The sequence below is a fragment of the Carcharhinus amblyrhynchos genome, chromosome 21 (genome assembly GCF_965287045.1).
Source record: "Carcharhinus amblyrhynchos chromosome 21, sCarAmb.v2.hapA, whole genome shotgun sequence".
Taxonomy (NCBI): domain Eukaryota; kingdom Metazoa; phylum Chordata; class Chondrichthyes; order Carcharhiniformes; family Carcharhinidae; genus Carcharhinus; species Carcharhinus amblyrhynchos.
In genome coordinates, this window is record NC_137344.1 from 23,239,604 (window position 1) to 23,258,272 (window position 18,669).

General features: G+C 40.0%; 1 protein-coding gene across 3 annotated transcripts in view; it reads left to right on the forward strand.

Annotated features, from left to right (window-relative positions):
* sdk2b (sidekick cell adhesion molecule 2b) overlaps positions 1 to 18,669 on the forward strand; it is a 966,819-nt gene that overhangs the window by 778,352 nt on the left and 169,798 nt on the right. For all 3 annotated transcript variants that reach the window (XM_080208817.1, XM_080208815.1, XM_080208816.1), the window contains 4 exons: positions 4,811 to 4,997; positions 12,379 to 12,516; positions 13,320 to 13,481; positions 15,244 to 15,369. In XM_080208817.1, coding sequence (XP_080064943.1) covers positions 4,811 to 4,997; positions 12,379 to 12,516; positions 13,320 to 13,481; positions 15,244 to 15,369 — 613 coding nt within the window. The remainder of the gene's footprint in view (positions 1 to 4,810; positions 4,998 to 12,378; positions 12,517 to 13,319; positions 13,482 to 15,243; positions 15,370 to 18,669) is intronic.

An 18,669-nucleotide genomic window follows, 5' to 3' on the forward strand; every position in this document is an offset into this window, starting at 1 on the left:
TCTGGTTTGTTACAGCATGTTTGCAACATTCTGTTTAATAGATGGTATGCACAATATTCAGACTTGTAAACCTGGATTTTCATACATGTGGGAAGTACAGAGCCATCAATAGTGGTCCTTCTCTTTCTCCCTCACCAATACACACAAATTCATGATGGAGGATTGTAACATTCAGTATATAACTCAAATATATTGAATGCAAAAAGAAAGTTTATGTTATTAAATACAGATGAATCTGTCATGTCATTGATCACTTAAGAATAGTAAATATATGGAGCAAACAAAGACCAGAATTTTCTGGCCATTCATGCCGGTGGGATTCTCTGGTCCAGCACGCCCCTGCCCCTGGATTTCCCGACAGCGAGGGGTGGCTTCAATGGGAAATCCCATCGACAGTGGCAGGACCAGAGAATCCCACTATCAGCGAATGGTGCGCTGTCTCCTGTCACTGAGAAACACGCAACTGGGAGACCGGAGCATCCTGCCCAATGTCTTTTTCACCTACTTACAGGTAAGAAAGAAATTTGTAGAGTTCCCAACACCCCCGCTCCCATGTAGTGCCGTTGTAAAAACACCAGGTACCTGTATTCAACATTTTCACATGGGTAATTATGTAAACTTGCTACATATACATGCTTGCAATTTAAGTAACTTGAAATGCCCAAAATAACATAACAGCATCTTCACTTTCAAGATACAGAGCACCTTTACCAGAATTATAGGATGGCACAGTGGCACAGTGTTTAGCACTGCTGCCTCACGGCGTCGTGGACCTGGGTTTCATTCCAGTCTTGGGTGACAGTCTGTGTGGAGTCTGCACATTCTCACCATGTCTGCATAGGTTTTCTCCGAATGCTCCAGTTTCCTCCTACTGTTCATGAGTTGGCCATGCTAAATTGCCCCGTGTCCCAAAATGTGTAGGTTAGAGGGATTAAAAAGGTTTAAAAAAGTTCAGACAAATGAGGGGGGAATCTCATAGAGACTTATAAAATTCTAACAGGGCTAAGCAAGGTAGATGCAGGAAGGATGTTCCCAATAGTGGAGATGTCCAGAACCAGGATCACAGTCTGAGGATAGACCATTTAGAACAGAGGTGAGGAGACATTTCTTCAGCTAAAGAGTGGTGAACCTGTGGAATTTATTACACAGGAAGTAGTTGATGCCAAAACATTGAATGTATTCAAGAGGCGGCTAGATGTAGCACTTGGGGTGAATGGGATCAAAGGTTATGGGGAGAAAGCAGGATTAGTCTATAGAGTTAGACATCAGGCATTATTGTGATGAATGGTGGAGTAGGTTTGAAGGACTGAATGGCCTCCTCCTGCTCCTATCTTCTATGTCTCTGAGTATGTGAGGTTACAGGGAATGGGCCTTGGTAAGCTGCTCTGTCAGAGAATCAGTACAGTCACGATGGGTCAAATGGCCTCCTCCTTTACTGCAGGGGTTCTATGAACTAGTGGGTTCAGTTGTGTCAAGTGAGACTGCAATTGTTCTACTAAAAGCAGAAAAGATTAAAGAAACAGTCGGCGTGTTCGCAGAGGTGAAGGATTATGACAGAGTAAATCAGTAGAAATGAGGAAACTCTCCCAGAGGGGAGGTTGAGGAAAATTGTATTTATGCACCAAGTTGTTATAGTGTGGAACTGCCTGATGGGATAGCGGAAGGAGATTCAGCTTCACTTTCAAAAGGGAATATATACTTGACAAAGGGAAAATTTGTAGGGTTATGGAGAAACAGCTGGGGACAAGGACTAATTACTGTCACAGAATTGATGTAGGCATGTTGAGCTGAATGGCCTCCCTCTATTCTGGAAAATGTTATGATCTCATCTACTTTTTGTTCATATAATTAGAACAAACAAAGATGGAAAATATGCAGAATATGATGTAAATAGAATATAGTAACAGATGCCTTGGAGTCTGCTCAAGGTACATCAGAAAGTACGTTGCTTTGACAGGATTGTGACACCATACCAAGTACAATATATCATTCTGCTGCTGTGGTGCACCAGTGTGTGTTCTTTTAGAGCTACAAGTTATAATTACTGCGCATTTTTCAGATTGTACAGATTGACATTTTAAAGATTATACTTAGAATCTTAGAAACCCTACAGTGCAGAATGAGGCCATCTGGCCCATTGAGTCTGGACTGACCACAATCCCATCCAGGCCCTACCCCCATATCCCTACACATTTACCTGCTATTCCCTCTAACCTACGCATCTCAGGACACTAGGGGACAATCTTAGCATGGCCAATCAACCTAACCAGCACACCTTTGGACTGTGGAAGGAAACTGGAGCACCTGGAGAAAACCCACACAGACACGAGGAGAATGTGCAAACTCCACACGGACAGTCACCCAAGCCAGGAATCGAACCCAGGTCCCTGGGACTGTGAAGCAGCAGTGCTAACCACTGTGCTACCATGCCGCCCTTCTTTTAGGTGTGCTAGAAAAATCAGTATGTGTAACAGCTAGTACCTGAAGTGTAACAGATGTATGCGTGTAGCATGGATGTAAAATATAAAAAGTTTAAACAACATGTAATATATAATCACCCACTTTTGCTTCTGTATCACCCATCTGCCGTTAAAATTCTTGTGTATGCATTTGCTACTTCCTTTTTGACTGAGTTCAAATTGATGCACGTTAGGTCACTGCAAATCAATTTCATACATCCTATTGGTGTGGTTAGCAAACAATTGTTTCTCTGTATGGAGTTTTGATTGTTTTCCAGATTATTATTACATTAGGAATTGCTGGAGTTCATTTTCACATTGCATCATGTGATGATTTGAAGTTAGGTTGTACCAAATGTTAATCCAATACTCCTAGTACTAGCATCAAACCATTTTTTACAAAGTGTAATAATTAAAATTTCCTCGTTCAAAACACCTCTTGATAATGTGAGGTTGTTTAATCTATTCTCTCCTTTAAATAGGGCAAAATGTATGCATGTTACCCTTTTATTGTGGCTCACAAGATCAAAAAATAGCTCTAGAAAAGACCCATCAGCAACTATCTGGAAAAACATTGGAGTTCCTTCCTTCACAGCAATTAGTTATTCATGAAGCATGTTTGTTTTCACCATATCAGCCAGGAATCTATTCCAAGTATTCATTATTCTTTATGTTAAATGCCAATTATTGAAGGATTGCCTTTCATCAGTTTAAAGGGGTATTGCTTTATCCTATTGTCATGTTAGGTTAAAGTGATAAGGCCATGAAGTTGTGTTCTATCATGTACTTTCTCCATGTGACTTGCTATCTTTTAGGCTGGTGTTTTGTCCCTTTTTCATAGAATCATAGAAACCCTACTGTGCAGAAGGGGTTATTCTGACTGAGTATCTTACCAAGCCCTTTCCCTCATTCGTTCCCCGTAACACCACACGTTTACCATGGCTAATCCATTTAACCTACACATCTTGGGACACTAATGAGCAATTTAGCATGGCCAATGCACCTAACCTGCACATCTTTGGACTGTGGGAAGAAGCCAGAGCAACAGGAGGAAATCCATGCAGACATGGGGAAAACATACAAACTCTACACAGACAGTGACCCAAGGCCAGAATTGAACCCAGGTCCCTGGCGCTGTAAGCCAGCAGGGCTAACCACCATGCCACCTGGTCACTTCTTTTCAAGATCAAAGAGCCAAATTTTCTTCATAAGACAATTAACACGATGGATCATTGTCATGACTCTCTTTGCACCATCTACACGGTTGAATGTCTGATTTGAGACTTTGATTTAAACTGGACACTGGATGCTTTCATCACCAACTTGGCTAATGTTCTGGGGACACGTGTTTGAATCCCGCCACAGCAGATGGTGGAATTTGAATTCAATAAAAAATATCTAGAATTAAGAATCTCCTGCTGACCATGAAGCCATTTGCTGGAAAAACCCACTGATTTCCTTAAGGGAAAGATATCTGCCGTCCTTACCTGTCTGGCCTACATGTGACTCCAGAGTCACAGCAACGTGGTTGACTCTCAGCTACCCTCCAGTGGCAACTAGGGATGGACAGTAAACGCTGGCCAGCCAGCGACGTCCATGTCCTACAAATGAATTTAAAAAATCCTCAGACATGTACTGTGTTAATTTGGCTCAATAGTTTAGTATTCTACTGTCAACTAAAAAGCGTTGAGCTTTCCTTAAACATAATCTTCCCTGCTACTGGCCTTAATAATTTGATGAGTTTATGTTGCTGTGTGAGACATTAGCACTTCCTGGCCCCTAGCCTCAGACAAATTTATCTTGGATGTTGTCATCCTTTTTCCCGGAGTTGCACATCAGGAATCAGTGGCACTAGTCCCGTTAAAACAGCAAGAGGGCTTTTTAATATTTAACTAGTTACATCCAATTAGACTATTTCTAATATTCAATATTCAAATGTTTCATCATAGTGCCAGCATTGCAATGGAGTGCTGCAGTGAGGAACAGTGTGACTGATGCCATTCCTGATTAGTACAATGAAGCTTCATATATCACTTTGGTCACCATTATATAACATCTTCCAGATTATGGTTTTGGATAAAATAATTTTTGGCTGACTAAGTGAATGACCACTACAATTGGTGACCGTTGAATCTAGATTTTAATTGGGCATGTTTACTTTTGAAATGTCAGAAAGTGGGGGCCTGAATTGAAAGACTAGCCAACTTGTAAGGTTTTTTTTGTTCCAAGTATTTATGCTAAAACATGTGCTTTTCACATGAATGGTTGGTAAAGTTGTCAGAGACAGAGCCTTTACAACATTTTGTCACAGTAAAGTCTCTATTAGTTCAAAGGTATCACTTTGCTTTTAGATTTACTACTGGGAATTCCAGCGACAGAATGAGACAGAAAAACTGAAGACTCTCTTTCTTCCTGAAACCAATGTGAAACTGAAGAATCTAACGGGATACACTACCTACCTGATCAGCGTGAGCGCTTTCAATGCTGCTGGGGATGGTCCGAGAAGTACGCCTATCAGGAGTCGGACACAACAAGCAGGTGAGAGCAATAAAATAATTCTGAGGAAATACAGCCACTGGATAGGACTGTCATTTAAGAGGAAAGAATGGTTAACTTTATATAATTTAAAATGTTTATACATGCATCAGCTGTTTCTATGGGTAATGGCTAATTGATGGAGAACCCAGATTATTCAAACTATGCTTGCAGTGCCATGCTTCAGGTTTAAAAAAACTTTAAAGTATATAATTGGACTTATTTATTTATTAGTGTCAGAAGTAGGCTTACATTATCACTGCAATGAAGTTACTGTAAAAATCCCCTGGTTGCCATGCCCTGGCACCTGTTCAGGTACACTGAGGGAGAATTTAGCATGGCCAATGCACCTAACCAGCATGTCTTTCAGACTGTGGGAGGAAACCGGAGCACCAAGCAGACACAGAGAGAACGTGCAGACTCTGTGCGGACAGTGACCCAAGGCCAGAATTGAACCTGTGCTTGTGACAGGGGTGCTAACCATTGTATCACTGTGCCACCCCATTGTGTTTTCATTTCAAATTTTATATCTATTGTTTCCTTTATTTTTGAATTTGCATTTTTTTTATCCTTGAAACTACTATCCACTAAAAATAGAAGTTACCAAACAAGGGAAGGCTATTCAGCCTTTCATATCCATGCTAACTCTTTATCAGAGCAATCCAAAATAATAATGCATTTTTATTTATTTAGGTTTCACCTGGGCTTTCAGAGTACAATTTTGAGAAGGTTGATTGGCAGAGTCATGTGTTTAAGAGGAGAAACTAAACTCATAGGGAAAAGCAAGCAGTTACTGCTGGGTTCTGAAAGAAGCAAGAGGTCTCTTTCTCTCTAGAGAATGCTGTTGGGGACCTGCTGGGAGAAATAGGTCTCTCTGTGTCCCTCTCTCCAGATGTACCAGCACGTAAGCCTGAGTGTTGCTAGTTTGAAAAGGAGTTTAAGTCTACAAGAAGATTATTGCTTGAATTGGAACTAATAGAGATAAGTTAGGAGTTAAGAATTGTATCTTGTCATGTTTAAGTATTTCAACTGGTAAAAGTTAAGCTAATTCATTTGTTATCTTTAAACTGTATTGTTAAAATAAAGTTTGTTTTGATAAAAGCTCTCTAGTGGGTCACTAGAATCATACCTTGAGTGAAACATCTTATCCTCACACTAATGCCAAAATAGAAAAATAGTTGGGTTCTAGTCTAACTTCATAATGTAACATGGTCCGGTACCTTAACACAGGCAACAGGGCATGGAAGTCAGCAGGGTCTCCAACCTCAGCTGTGGAACACAGGGAAGCACCTACGTGAGGCTAAGGAAGCGTAAAACGTTATAGGCACCTAGTTGTCACGGCTGAAAGCAGACAACTGTAGAAAGGTCATCACTGTGCATAGTTCTAGAGTAAAAATTCACTTTGTTCACTTACAGAACCTCACCATATCATTTGGTGCCAAACACTATGTGAACCCTTGCGTATACCCTGATGAGCGTAAGAACGGCTGTGCAATGTCTCACCCGCTCTGAAGAAACCATAGACGCTCAGCGGCAGGCAACGCCTGAAATCCTTCCCACATTCCTATTCATTGAAGGGTCATTATCACTCTCCTGTACAATCCAGCCAATGGCTTTGGCCTCCTGCCTAAGAGACTACATTCCCTTTGACACAATAACCACGTCCCCAGATTATTTCCCTTGAAAACTACCAGGTGAATGCCACTGAGCCTCCATTTTCTCATGGGATCTGACGTGCCTAATTCCCTCCACACCTCGTATGATGAGAGTGAACCCCACCACCGGCTCTGAGCTGCACTTACCTATGCCACTAGCATTCTCCACGGTGCCCTTTAAGTATTGGACATGCCAAGGAGAAATAGCTGCCTGAGCGCTCTCCTCTGATATCATCTTGGCGATGAAGGCACTAACTGCACGCTGATGTGGAGCTGTTGTAAATGGCACCAGTGTGATATCACCTGCTGAATATTCAGTGCAGGCTGAATATTCATTGGGAGTTAGCAACCCTCACACTGCCTTCCAACACATTGAATTCTGTGTTACCTTCTGATTCGACAAATTGACACAGGATGCAATTATGTGAAAGAATCTACTTCTGTGTGTAGAATCTACTTCTCTAATTTTGGAAATTTTCAGCTCCATTGAATCTTTATTGATATCCACAGGAGCCTCTGTTGCATTGTCCTTCAGAGAAGAAACAATTTCTGCACCAGTAATCTCCACCAACGTCAAGGTTATTATTATCATCCATCGAAACAACAAGTTCAAACTCATCATTATTATTTGTTATTGAATCAAAATACCAGGAATCCCTCCATTAGTCTTGTCAAATTCAACCAGGTTATTATTTTCCTACTGGAATCTAAACCATAGTTTCCAAAGCCAATACTGATGCAGTTTGGAGTTACTGAATTTCAAGCTCTGCTGGATAGATGCATAGTATACAACATGCTATTGTTTTCATAATCTGTGAAGTTCCTCATTGGAATTGGAAGCAGAAATTAGCTTGCCATCTTTTAACTAAACAGAGACCTGGGATCACTCCTGAGACTTTTCTGGGCTACATGAATCAATGAGCTACAGAATAAACTCTGAGCTATTGGATTCTTAAACCTATAATATTCAAATACATTTACAGTAGACCTGTCTTTTTGTGGCTGCTTATGGAAGCCATAGAAAAAAACTATGTAAAATAGCTTTTTATGGGCTCACTATTAGCATGTAAAGAAAAACCGATTATATCAGAGACTGTAGCACAACTTTGACTGTCCAACCTTAACAATCATCCAAACTTTATGGTGAATTATATTTGTTTTTTCAGTACTTTGATGGTGCCCATTAAACACCTTCCCTGTACACATATTGCAAAGCCCAATGAGAAACAAGATACAACAGCACATGCAGGCAGTGAATATGAAATTTGTTTCTACAAACCAGTGCAATTACTTTTTGAAATGACTTTCATCAATGCTGTACCATCAAGACAGCTAGCAGATAGATGTCAAGTCTTACTGCATATAAAGAAAGAAAATAATCCAGGGGTTAATTTATCCTAGGCTGTTTTAACATAGTACATATTTCCTGCTGCATAATTGTTAAGTGGATTAATTGGCTACAAGGTGAAATCAGAAATTTGAATACGATCTTTTCATTGTTATTAAGTATGTTTTGCTTATAAGTAATCCTTCAGAGTGCAAGTTATCTGTATTTTACTGGAGAAATCAACATAACATAACTGAAATTTTGCAGAGGACATAGAGCATGTGACACTGCAAATCCTTTCAAGATAAGAGCAAACTGTGTCTTAGATGTTATTTGGTACAGAATAAAACTCTCTTGGTATTTAATGATATAAATTGCTGGGGTAACCTCAGAAAGACATCTTGTTCAAAACAAATATTCTTTGTCGGTGCTCTCAAGTATCTGTCCTCTCCAAGAACTGCAAGAAGCTGGCAAGTACTCACAGACTAAATGATGAAGGAACTATTTCTACTTAGTGACTAGGGTGAAACAGCTTAACAAAACAGCAGAGAAATATGGTAAAACGTTACAAAAATAATAATGAAAGGAATCTGAAAGAATTCCATTTAAGTCACAAAGTGCTTCACAATCACTTTGTAAGAAGGGAAATAAAGCAGCCAGTTTACACAAAGCAAGATACCAGAAATAAGAATGAGAACATAACTTATTTTTAATTGTATCAGTTGAGGGATAACTGATGGCTATGGTATTGGGAAAACTCCTTTATTCTTCTTCAAGTGATTTAATGGGACCTGGTACGTAGGCCTGGCCAGGCAAGAAGAGTAAGAAGACTCTCAACACCAGGTTAAAGTTCAACAGGTTTATTTGGTAGCAAAAACCACTGGCTTTCGGAGCGTTGCCCCTTCATCAGGTAATTGGGAGTTCGGTTCACAAACAGGGCATATAAAGACACACACTCAATTTACAAAATAATGGTTGGAATGCGAGTCTTTACAAGTAATAAATTCTTAAAGGTACAGGCAATATGTGTCTGTACCTTTAAGACTTGATTACCTGTAAAAACTGGTCTGTGAGACTTCTTACTGTGTTAACCCCAGTCTAACACCAGCATCTCCACATCAGGCAAGAAGAGCCTTTGTTAAACATTCTAATGAAAGACAACAATTCCTTAGTACTACTCTGAAGGGTCAGCCTAGAATATATGCTCAAGTCTCTGCAATGAGCAGAGGGGAGGTAGGAGAATGAGGCAAAAAGGAAGGTAGAGCCAAAGGAGAGCTTACATTGGAAAAGCAACAGGAAGAAGGAGTGTTTACAGTATAGAATAAGGGTTAATAGTTATGTTAATGAGACAATGATGTTAATGATGATGTAGGCATGATGTCAAGAGTCAGCTGACCAAGAATTTCCAAAGAGAGCAAGATACAGAATAGCTTGTGTCCAGAAAATGATGTGCTTACCATGAGGCCTTTGTAAATCCTTCTTCATAGTGATGTTGAAGAAAAACTATAAGGCGATTATTTTCAAGTTAATTATGAAATAAGCAAAACCTATCAAAGCATGGTGACAGTGCTGGAGGCCACATTTGAAGAAACTGAAGCTGCAGACTGGTAACCTGTGCAATGAAGCAAAATAAAACTTAAATGTACTGTGGTAGGAGACAGTGACCATGCATGATGTTGACAGCTATTGAACAAACACTACCCCTTCCACAGCTTTTCCAATACATTGAGGGTCCTCAGCAAGGACAAAGATGAGAGATCCAGAAGAAACTATTTGAAAGGTATCACACAGCTTCAGGCTTACAAGAAAGGCAGAAAGGCACCAAGTCAGTACGTTTTTATATGCAATTGAGGCCAGACCTAATAATGTCCCAGTATGAGAAGGAGTCAAGGAGACCTTGGAGTCCTGTGAAGGGGTTATGAGCTCCTTTGGTAAGAGGAATCTAGTCATTGAATAGGCTAGATTCAACTAGAAAAGCCAAAGTCCAGCTGAATCCATTGATTCATTTATTACTGACTTGTATCAATTGAACAGAAGATGCAGATATGGAGTTCTAAAGCAAGAGTTAATATGCAATTTAATCATTGCCAGAATTTTCTATCTCTTCAGACAGGTAAATTCTCCAGTCTGGCCAATGTGAACGGAGATTTCAATGGCTTGTTGGGCCCACTGTGGAAATACCCATGGCGGGGAGGCTGAAAAATTCTAGGCTATAGTCAGCGAGCTCGATGACACTCTGTCAGATTTTCTTCAATCCAAAGAGAATTGAGTCTTGCAGGAGCCAAACAGTTTTCAAGGCAGGTGGAACTCTGCCAACTGAATTAGGATGTAATTCAGGGAGACATTGAGGCTCAAGAGGAGTTTGTACTTAAGCCCAAAATCAGGTGCCCCATTCACCAAAAAGCCCATGGAAAGAGTTTTCCAAACATGCCAAAAGTGAGGAACTTTTTCATCTATATTAAAATGTTCCAGATGTGCACCAAATAATAACGGGGTGAATTTTCCCTTTCTGTCTGTAACGGGAATCAGAGTGGGCGAGAGATGGACCATGGAAAGGTCTGTTGACCTCGGGCAGGATTTTCTGGTTTCGGGGCAAGCGCAGCCAGAAAAGGCTGCCCTACATCACCACAAAGACTGCCCGACATGGGGAGCTTGTTCATTTATTTATTTATCTATCAGCCACACGTAAGGCTTACATTAACACTGCAATGAAGTTACTGTGAAATTCCCCTAGTCACCACAGTCCGGCGCCTGTTCAGATCAATGCACCTAACCAGAATGTCTTTCAGAATGTGGGAGGAAGCCGGAGCACCGGTTTCTCTGTGGCAGGACAGGAAATTTTACACAAGTCTGCAGATCTAACACATCTTTTAAAGGAAGACAGCTAGAACAAGCTTCCAATCATTTTGACAGAGGGAATACAGTGTGCAGAAATGTGAGGTTATCCACATTGGTAGGAAGAACTCAAAGGCTGAGTATTAAATGGTGAGAGGCTGGGAAGTGTTGAATTTCAAAGGGACTTGGGTATTCTTGTTCATGAGTCATACAAGTACAGCAAGCAATTAGCAAGGCAAATGATGTGTTAACCTTTATTGCACAAGGATTTGACTATAGGAGTAAAGATGTCATACCGCAATTACATAGTGCATTGGTGAGAGCTCATCAGGAGTATTGTGTGTGGATTTGTTCTCCTTATCTAAGGAAAAATGTATAGAAACGCAGCAAAGGTTCACTAAATTGATTACTAGGATGGAGTGATTGTCCTGTGAGAAACAATCAAATAGTCTGAAGTTTAGATCTCATTCAAACATCCAAAATTCTTACAGGACTCTTCGGGACAGATGTATGAGCGATATTTCCCCTGGCTGGGGTGTCTACAATCAAGGGACACAGTCTCAGAATAAGGGGCAAGAAATTTGAGACTGAAATGAAAGGAGATTCCTTCACTCATAAGGTGGTGAACCTTCGGAATTCTCTGCCCCAGGGGGCTGTGGAGGCTCAGTTTCACACTGAGATCGATAGGTTTCTCCATAATATCAAGAAATAGTGGGATAGTGCAAGAAAATGATGTTGAAGTAGATCAACCATGACCTCATTGAATGGTGGAGCAGGCTCAAAGGGCTAAATTGCCTACTCTTTCCCCTATTCCTTATGTTCATGTGTCGCTCTTGAGAATCGTCCTTTGTTTGAAGATGGCAATAAAGAGATGAACTTATTCCATTGAGCCCACCAATGATATGACCCAGCAATTGCAAGGATCCAGCAAAAAGCATCCAGGGAGAATTAAATGCTTAATTCAATATTTATAGTTAAACAACAAAACCCTTAAACAGCACTTTGGAAAGCTTAGACACAGCACTGCTTGAAGCGCAAATGTTTCGCTGATGCGTTGCCTGAGAACCTAGGATTACGAAACCGAGCTTCACTGGCTAGCACGTATAATTACGGCATGGTAAGTTTACATGCAGTTTCCAAAATAAATGTGGACTTTGGACTTTATAATGGGATAGGTTGCCACAATTATAACAAAAGCCTGACAACAGGAAGTAAGCTTTTGTAGCAAGAATATCCACACAGAAGCAATTTATTTTTAATAAATACATACAGAAGCACACACACATTCCCAATTTTGCACCATTTTTACTTAATCTTCCCTCTCTCCTCTCAACTCTTCTCCTGTGCTGTTGACCCCAAGGAATACTGCACTTCCTCTGGACTCACCATGTGCCTTGTTATGTGATTATGAATGTGAATGGGGAATATTAAACCTTAAAAATATCTTCATTAATGGTGCAAATCTTAAAATATCTCATTTACCAAACATCTGGTTTCTCCTCATTGTGTGTTTTGTGAAGACAGATAACAGTGTGACTGATTAACAGCTTTATTTTTCCATAAACAGCTCCAAGTGCTCCAAGCTACATACGATTCAGTGAACTGACGACGACCTCTGTGAATGTGTCCTGGGGACGACCAAAATATCCAAATGGAATAATTGAAGGATACCGACTAGTTTATGAACCTTGTACACCAGTCGATGGTAAGAATGTGGTTTGTATATCTATGCTAAAAAGATTATTGTGTTAACACACAATATATGTAAAAACACAGCAAAAGGAATCCACCTCGTTGAGAGCCAAGATCGATGAAACTATTTCCTACAAGCTGTCTTTTACATTAATTTAATGTTGCTCTGGGTAATACAGAGACTTTGGATACAGAGTTCACTGACAGTGAGTTAGGTAAGAATAAAATATGGGAATGAAAGAAATAGCTTAGGGAAAGTATGAACAAAGAGAAGAAAGAATAAATACAATAATTAGAAAGGAAGAAATACTTTAAAGAAGGAAACAAATATATCAAATAGTAAAACTTACTGACTTTTATTGTTGCATCATCAACATTTAATCAAGAATAGTGGTGACTTGTCAAAGATTCCATAGGATATCCATTTGTGGGTCAACACTTTTTGTGGTCAACCCATGGAACATGGACCACAGCAATTCAACAAGGCAGCTCACCACCACCTTCTCAAGAGCAGCTAGGGATGGGCAATAAATGCTGGCCAGCCAGCGACACGGATGTCCTGCGCATGAATAAAAAAAAATCTATGTAACTATTCCCCATCAAGAGATTTGTTTTCAGAAGCAGAAGAAAATCTGGGCAAAGAGAAAAGAAGTGAACATTATAGAGAATGCCAATTGTGATTATATTTACTGATTTCTGATTTCCAGTGATTTCATTGCGTACTTGTTCATCCTTTGTCATAATTAAACCAATGAACTATTGTTTTCCTTGGTATATTGCAAACTGGCTGGTTTTAGTAATTCTCTCACTGTACAGGAGTCAGTAAGATTGTAACTGTGGATGTGAAGGGAAACAGTCCTCGATGGATGAAAATAAAAGACCTGTCAGATGGTGTGACTTACACTTACCGAATCAAGGCAAAAACGTACACTTACGGACCAGAAATTGAGGCAAATATCACCACTGGACCAGGAGAAGGTAACTCAATATGTTATTTTATGCAAATCTTGTTCTGTTCCATTTTAAATGTTTTGAGTTGCAAATGTATATAACATGGACCGAGTGAAAGCTTCAAGTACTGCCAGGGTCAGCTATAGTCAGGAGCCTCGCTTTCCACAAGTCATCTCAAGTCCAAGATTTAAAGCAAACTTGATTACATTATGTTGTTTAAAAATATTGTTTTACAGGCAAGTCTGTCCAGGGTTGGGGAATATCTGGATCTGAATATAATAAATATTTTAATATGTTTTGTGAAAAAATCCCTGCATAAGTAATTTTTGTTTAGAAAAACACTGCGTTCTAACTTGAAAAGTAGTTTATTAAGCTAGAACTGAGAGTTTCCTTTATGGGGATAATAGACATAACAGCTGTTGCCTGTAACCTCACAATCCTCACAAATGGATTTTTGTGAATCATTCTGTGAATATGTCCACCAGAGTATAAGGAATCTATTAACATAAGCATTAAAGATAAGGTGGGTATCACCATGTGATTGGACACAGGCCGTGGAGTTTTGGACCAAATAACATTATTGAAGGATGCAACTGAATAATCATGTCTGGAAATGATAATTTCTGCATTAGTAGAAGTAAAATGGCCAAGTCATGTTGTGGAGGTGAAATTTTGCTGGTGGCAAGGATATTTAAACAAGAAACTGGGATGGTGCATAATCCGGCTCAGAATCTAAGGTATAGAATTTTTGATAGATATCAAGCAGGGTGGCTTTGCTCTTGGCAATGTTGGATTGAAGAATGCTGCAATGCAACTCTTCATGTTGGCTAATTATGTGGGGGGATTAAGCAATGAAGGGAGATGGCAGAGGTTGTTTGTCAACATGCCATATATGATGTCACCAACACTTACAGCAATACTTAGTTGAGGCCTAAAAGGGAGCCAAGAATGCCCCCTTAAGGAACATCTGAGTTGCTGACATGAGAGTGGAGGAGAAGTTCAGTTGTGTTGATTTTAGTGGAATAGGTTTAATGGAAAAGGTTAAGGAAGCATTATGAAGGTGGACCAGAAGAGAGAGATAGTGAGGAAGGATGCGGTGTTCAATCATGTCATACTTTGCAGAGGTAACTGTGAATGAGCAGGACACGAGTACTCTCAGTCACAAAGGCCATATTTTATTGGTCACTTTGTTGCAGCAGTCTTGGTGCAATTTTATAGTGGAAACCAGGATCAGTGAAAGGAGCAATGTTTAAGTTTGGGCAAGTTTGAAATAAAGTTGTATTCTTTGGGGGGTGGGAAATGAAAAGGATAGCTATCTTGCATAATAAGTGTTTGAGGTAAATGACCATTTTATTAAAGTGGGATCATTATGTCGTTAGCTGCCTCAGAAAGCTATTGAACACGGTTACCTGGGTCTTTTGGTGATGTTGAGCTGAGTGGAATTTGGGGGAATGATGGGAGAGGAACTTCAGTTGCACTTTTTCTTCAAATAACTGTGTTTCTTTGATGCACATGGAAAATGAGATGGATACTGGTGGATGTTAAAACTAAGGGGATTCTCCTGGTGTTCTGGCCAACATTTCTCTCTCAACCATAATCACCCAAAATAAGGTTATCTATTCGTTTATCTCATTGCCAATTTTGAGTACAAATTGGCTGCCACATTTCCCACATTATAGTAGTGAATACAGTAAAAAAAAACTTTAACTGAAATTGAATTTCCTAAAGTTGAGAAAGGCAATATTGCATTCTATTTCTATTGATATTATACCTTTTATTTTCCTTTGAGGTGCTCCTGGCCCCCCAGGTGAGCCATTGATCTACAGGTATGGATCAGCCATTACTATTCACTGGTCCAGTGGAGACGCCGGCAAGGCACCAATCAGTCGATATGTCATTGAGGCAAGACCATCAGGTGAGAAGTTTGAATCATCTGATTAATGTTTCATTCCTTCATTCACTTCAATAGCATTACTAAGACCTGGAATTGATCATTTGGGAAATTATATTAGGGATGGAATTTGAGAAAATTTCATGGCACAATGAGGTAGTACTAAGATAAACTAGCAAAGCACCTCACTTCTCTAAAAGTCCCAAATTTTCTCTCTTTTGAGTTGATTTATTATTGTCACATGTATTAGTATGCAGTGAATAATATTATTTCTTGCGCACTATACTGACAAAGCATACCATACACAGAGAAGGAAAGGAGAGAGTGCAGAATGTAGTATTACAGTCATAGCTAGGAAGTGGAGAAAGATCAACTTAATGTGAGGTAGATACATTCAAAAGTTTGATGGGTCAGGGAAGAAGCTGTTCTTGAGTCAGTTGGAACATGTCCTCAGACTTTTGTATCTTTTTCCCAATAGAAGAAGGTGGAAGAGAGTATGTTCAGGGTGCACGGGGTCCTTAGTTATGCTGGCTGCTTTGCCAGACAGTGAGAAGTATAGACAGAGTCAGTGGATGCGAGGCTGGTTTGAATGATGGACTGGGCTTCGTTCATCTTTGTAGTTTCTTGTCATTTGGGACAGAGCAAGAACTATATCAAACTGTGACACAACCAGAAGAAATGCTTTCTATGGTGCATCTGTAAAACTCGGTGAGAGTCATAGCTGATATGCCAAATTTCCTTAGTCTTCTGAGAAAGTGGAGGAGTTGGTGGGCTTTCTTAACTGTAGTGTTAGCATGGAGGGACCAGGACAGGTTGTTGGTGATCTGGACACCTAAAAACTTGAAGCTTGGGCATGTCCTCCACTATGCTTCCTGAAGTCGATGACTCTCCTTCATTTTGTTGACATTGAGAGGGAGATTATTGTCGTCGCACCAGATCCTCTATCTCTTTCCTGTACTCCGCCTTGTCATTGTTTGAGATCCGACCCACTATGATAGTGTCATCAACAAACTTTAAATTCAATAGGAGAGAAATTTGGCCACACAGTCATAGGTGTATAAGGAATTTAGTAAGGGGCTGAGGACACAGCTTTGTGGGGCACCAATGTTGAGGATGATCGTGGAGGCAATGTTGTTGCCTATCCTTACTAATTGTGGTTTGTGGGCTAGAGGCCAATTTAGCATCTAGTCATTTTATTACTACAAAAATAATTAAATAAATGCACAATAATAATAATAATAATAACAAAGATTATCGATGCTCTATAAATCTCAAAATTAGTAATTTGGTGTAAGTTGATTTGCTGCAGGAATGCTACTGATACTGTTATGAGTTAACAGTTGAGGAAACTAAATCAACATCTGTTTCCAAAAGCTTATGTTTGAGTAGATTATAGAAGAATGCTTCCCTCTCGTTCCAAGTTATTATTTCAATCTTTCAGCTACACTATAAGTACCCTTCTCAATACATTTTTTCAATATTTTTATCACACTTTTACTGTTCTGTTTGATACAAGCAAAAGCCAAAAAAAATTTGAAAAGCAAAACACAAAATGAAATGCTGATAAGAATATCTGAAAATGGAAACAGTTCATATCTTGAATCTAATTTTACAATCAGCTACATTACATGATAGGTTCCTAGAAACCCATTAAGCTAACCCAAATCACTTATCTCTCTTTTTCAAAGTCAATGACCAGCATTCTCTGACTACACCCACGGCTGGGATTCTCCAGTCCCACTGCAGTGAATGGAGATTTGGCTGGATGCCAAATTCTCCGTTCTTGCTGGCAGCAGTCGCAGGGTTGTGTAAGACCAGAGATTTCTGGCCTACGAAAATAGCCTGAAAGAACTCAGCCAAAAGTATTTCAAAATATTTAAGAATTGCTTTGGTTGCTGTCTAACAAACTCTTAAAAATTGTCATTTTTATTGTGGATATAATATTACACACTGCACTTTCCCACCAAACAGACCAGGATTTTGATGATCAAAAAGACCGACAGGAACTGTGGTGGGCTGGCATGTATTTTCCCAATACCAATCATCATTCCGGTTTTCCAATGCTGTTTCCAAGGTCAGCAATTTTGCTAAAGAGTGGTATGGCAGGATACAGCAATCCACCCAATCTGGAGAATTTCCAATTAAGCCTGTTAAAGAGTTCATCAGCTCATTAAGGGTTAGTGTGCAATTTTGCTGCAAAGGCATGGGATCCATGCTGGATCTGTTATGTTCGAAGTAGGAGGTGACAACACAACTGGGAGCCAGTTGTGACCATACCATTCAATGAGAGAGATTCTTAAAAGGGTGCATAAGTAAAAGGGTTATTCATTATTTGGTACACAGTTGCCATCAGGTGAGCAGAATTAGCAGTGTGATGTGAGAAGTGTGTACTGAGACAGCCGAAGTGGGCTATGACCCTCCAGGGTACTTGGGGCCAAAAGTGGGGGTTACGGTAAATATTGTGAGTGCAACTGACCACAAGCAAGATAACAGCTGGACATGAGATTAAGGTGCTTGAAGATCAGAATGAGTAGCAGTTAGTAGCAACATTCTCAGAAACAAATGCAGATCCTGGACATGAAGAGGCAGAGGGGAGGAATGAGGGGCAGCAAGAAAATAAAGGACATACCCTCAGCATTATTAAATGCACTACCAAAGAAGAAGCTACCTGGACATGTCAGAGAATCAGTGCCAAAGGAGACTGCATCTATCTAGGAAGATAGTATCTGAGATTTATGCCCTCTATTGAGCAAAAGCTCAGATCTGACCGTATTCCCCACCATGTTGTGTCAGAGCCATTAATGTCACTATGACCTTGGACTGCTTCACCTCTGGCTGCTTCCAAGGATCAGTGCTGGATCTTGATGGTATCTCTCAAGCAGCTGCACACCATTGCACTTCACGGGTCTCTGATGCCATATTTGTATTGGCTGAGCACTAGATACAATTTCAAATAGACAGGTCTCAGCAGGTACAAAAGGAAGTGGGATTTGTCTCCATTACTGAATTCCTGCAGGTTGGGACATTGTTGATTGCATCCATTTAGCTTTCAAGATAATGAGCGAACAGCCAGTGAGATTCATCAACAGGAAAATTTTCCACTACATTAAATGAGACCATGAGAGCTTTATGCATTCGTGCACTCGCTTTTCTGGCAGCTGCTAAGACATCTTCATTATCTGTCAATCCAGAGTGCTACGACTCTTTATGTTACTATCAAAATTTAGTGGATGATTTTGAGGAGACGAGATGGCAATCCACCCCTTTACACGATCCCAAGGGAAATAGAGGTGCCACGAGTGAAGCCATATGTTCACACGGACA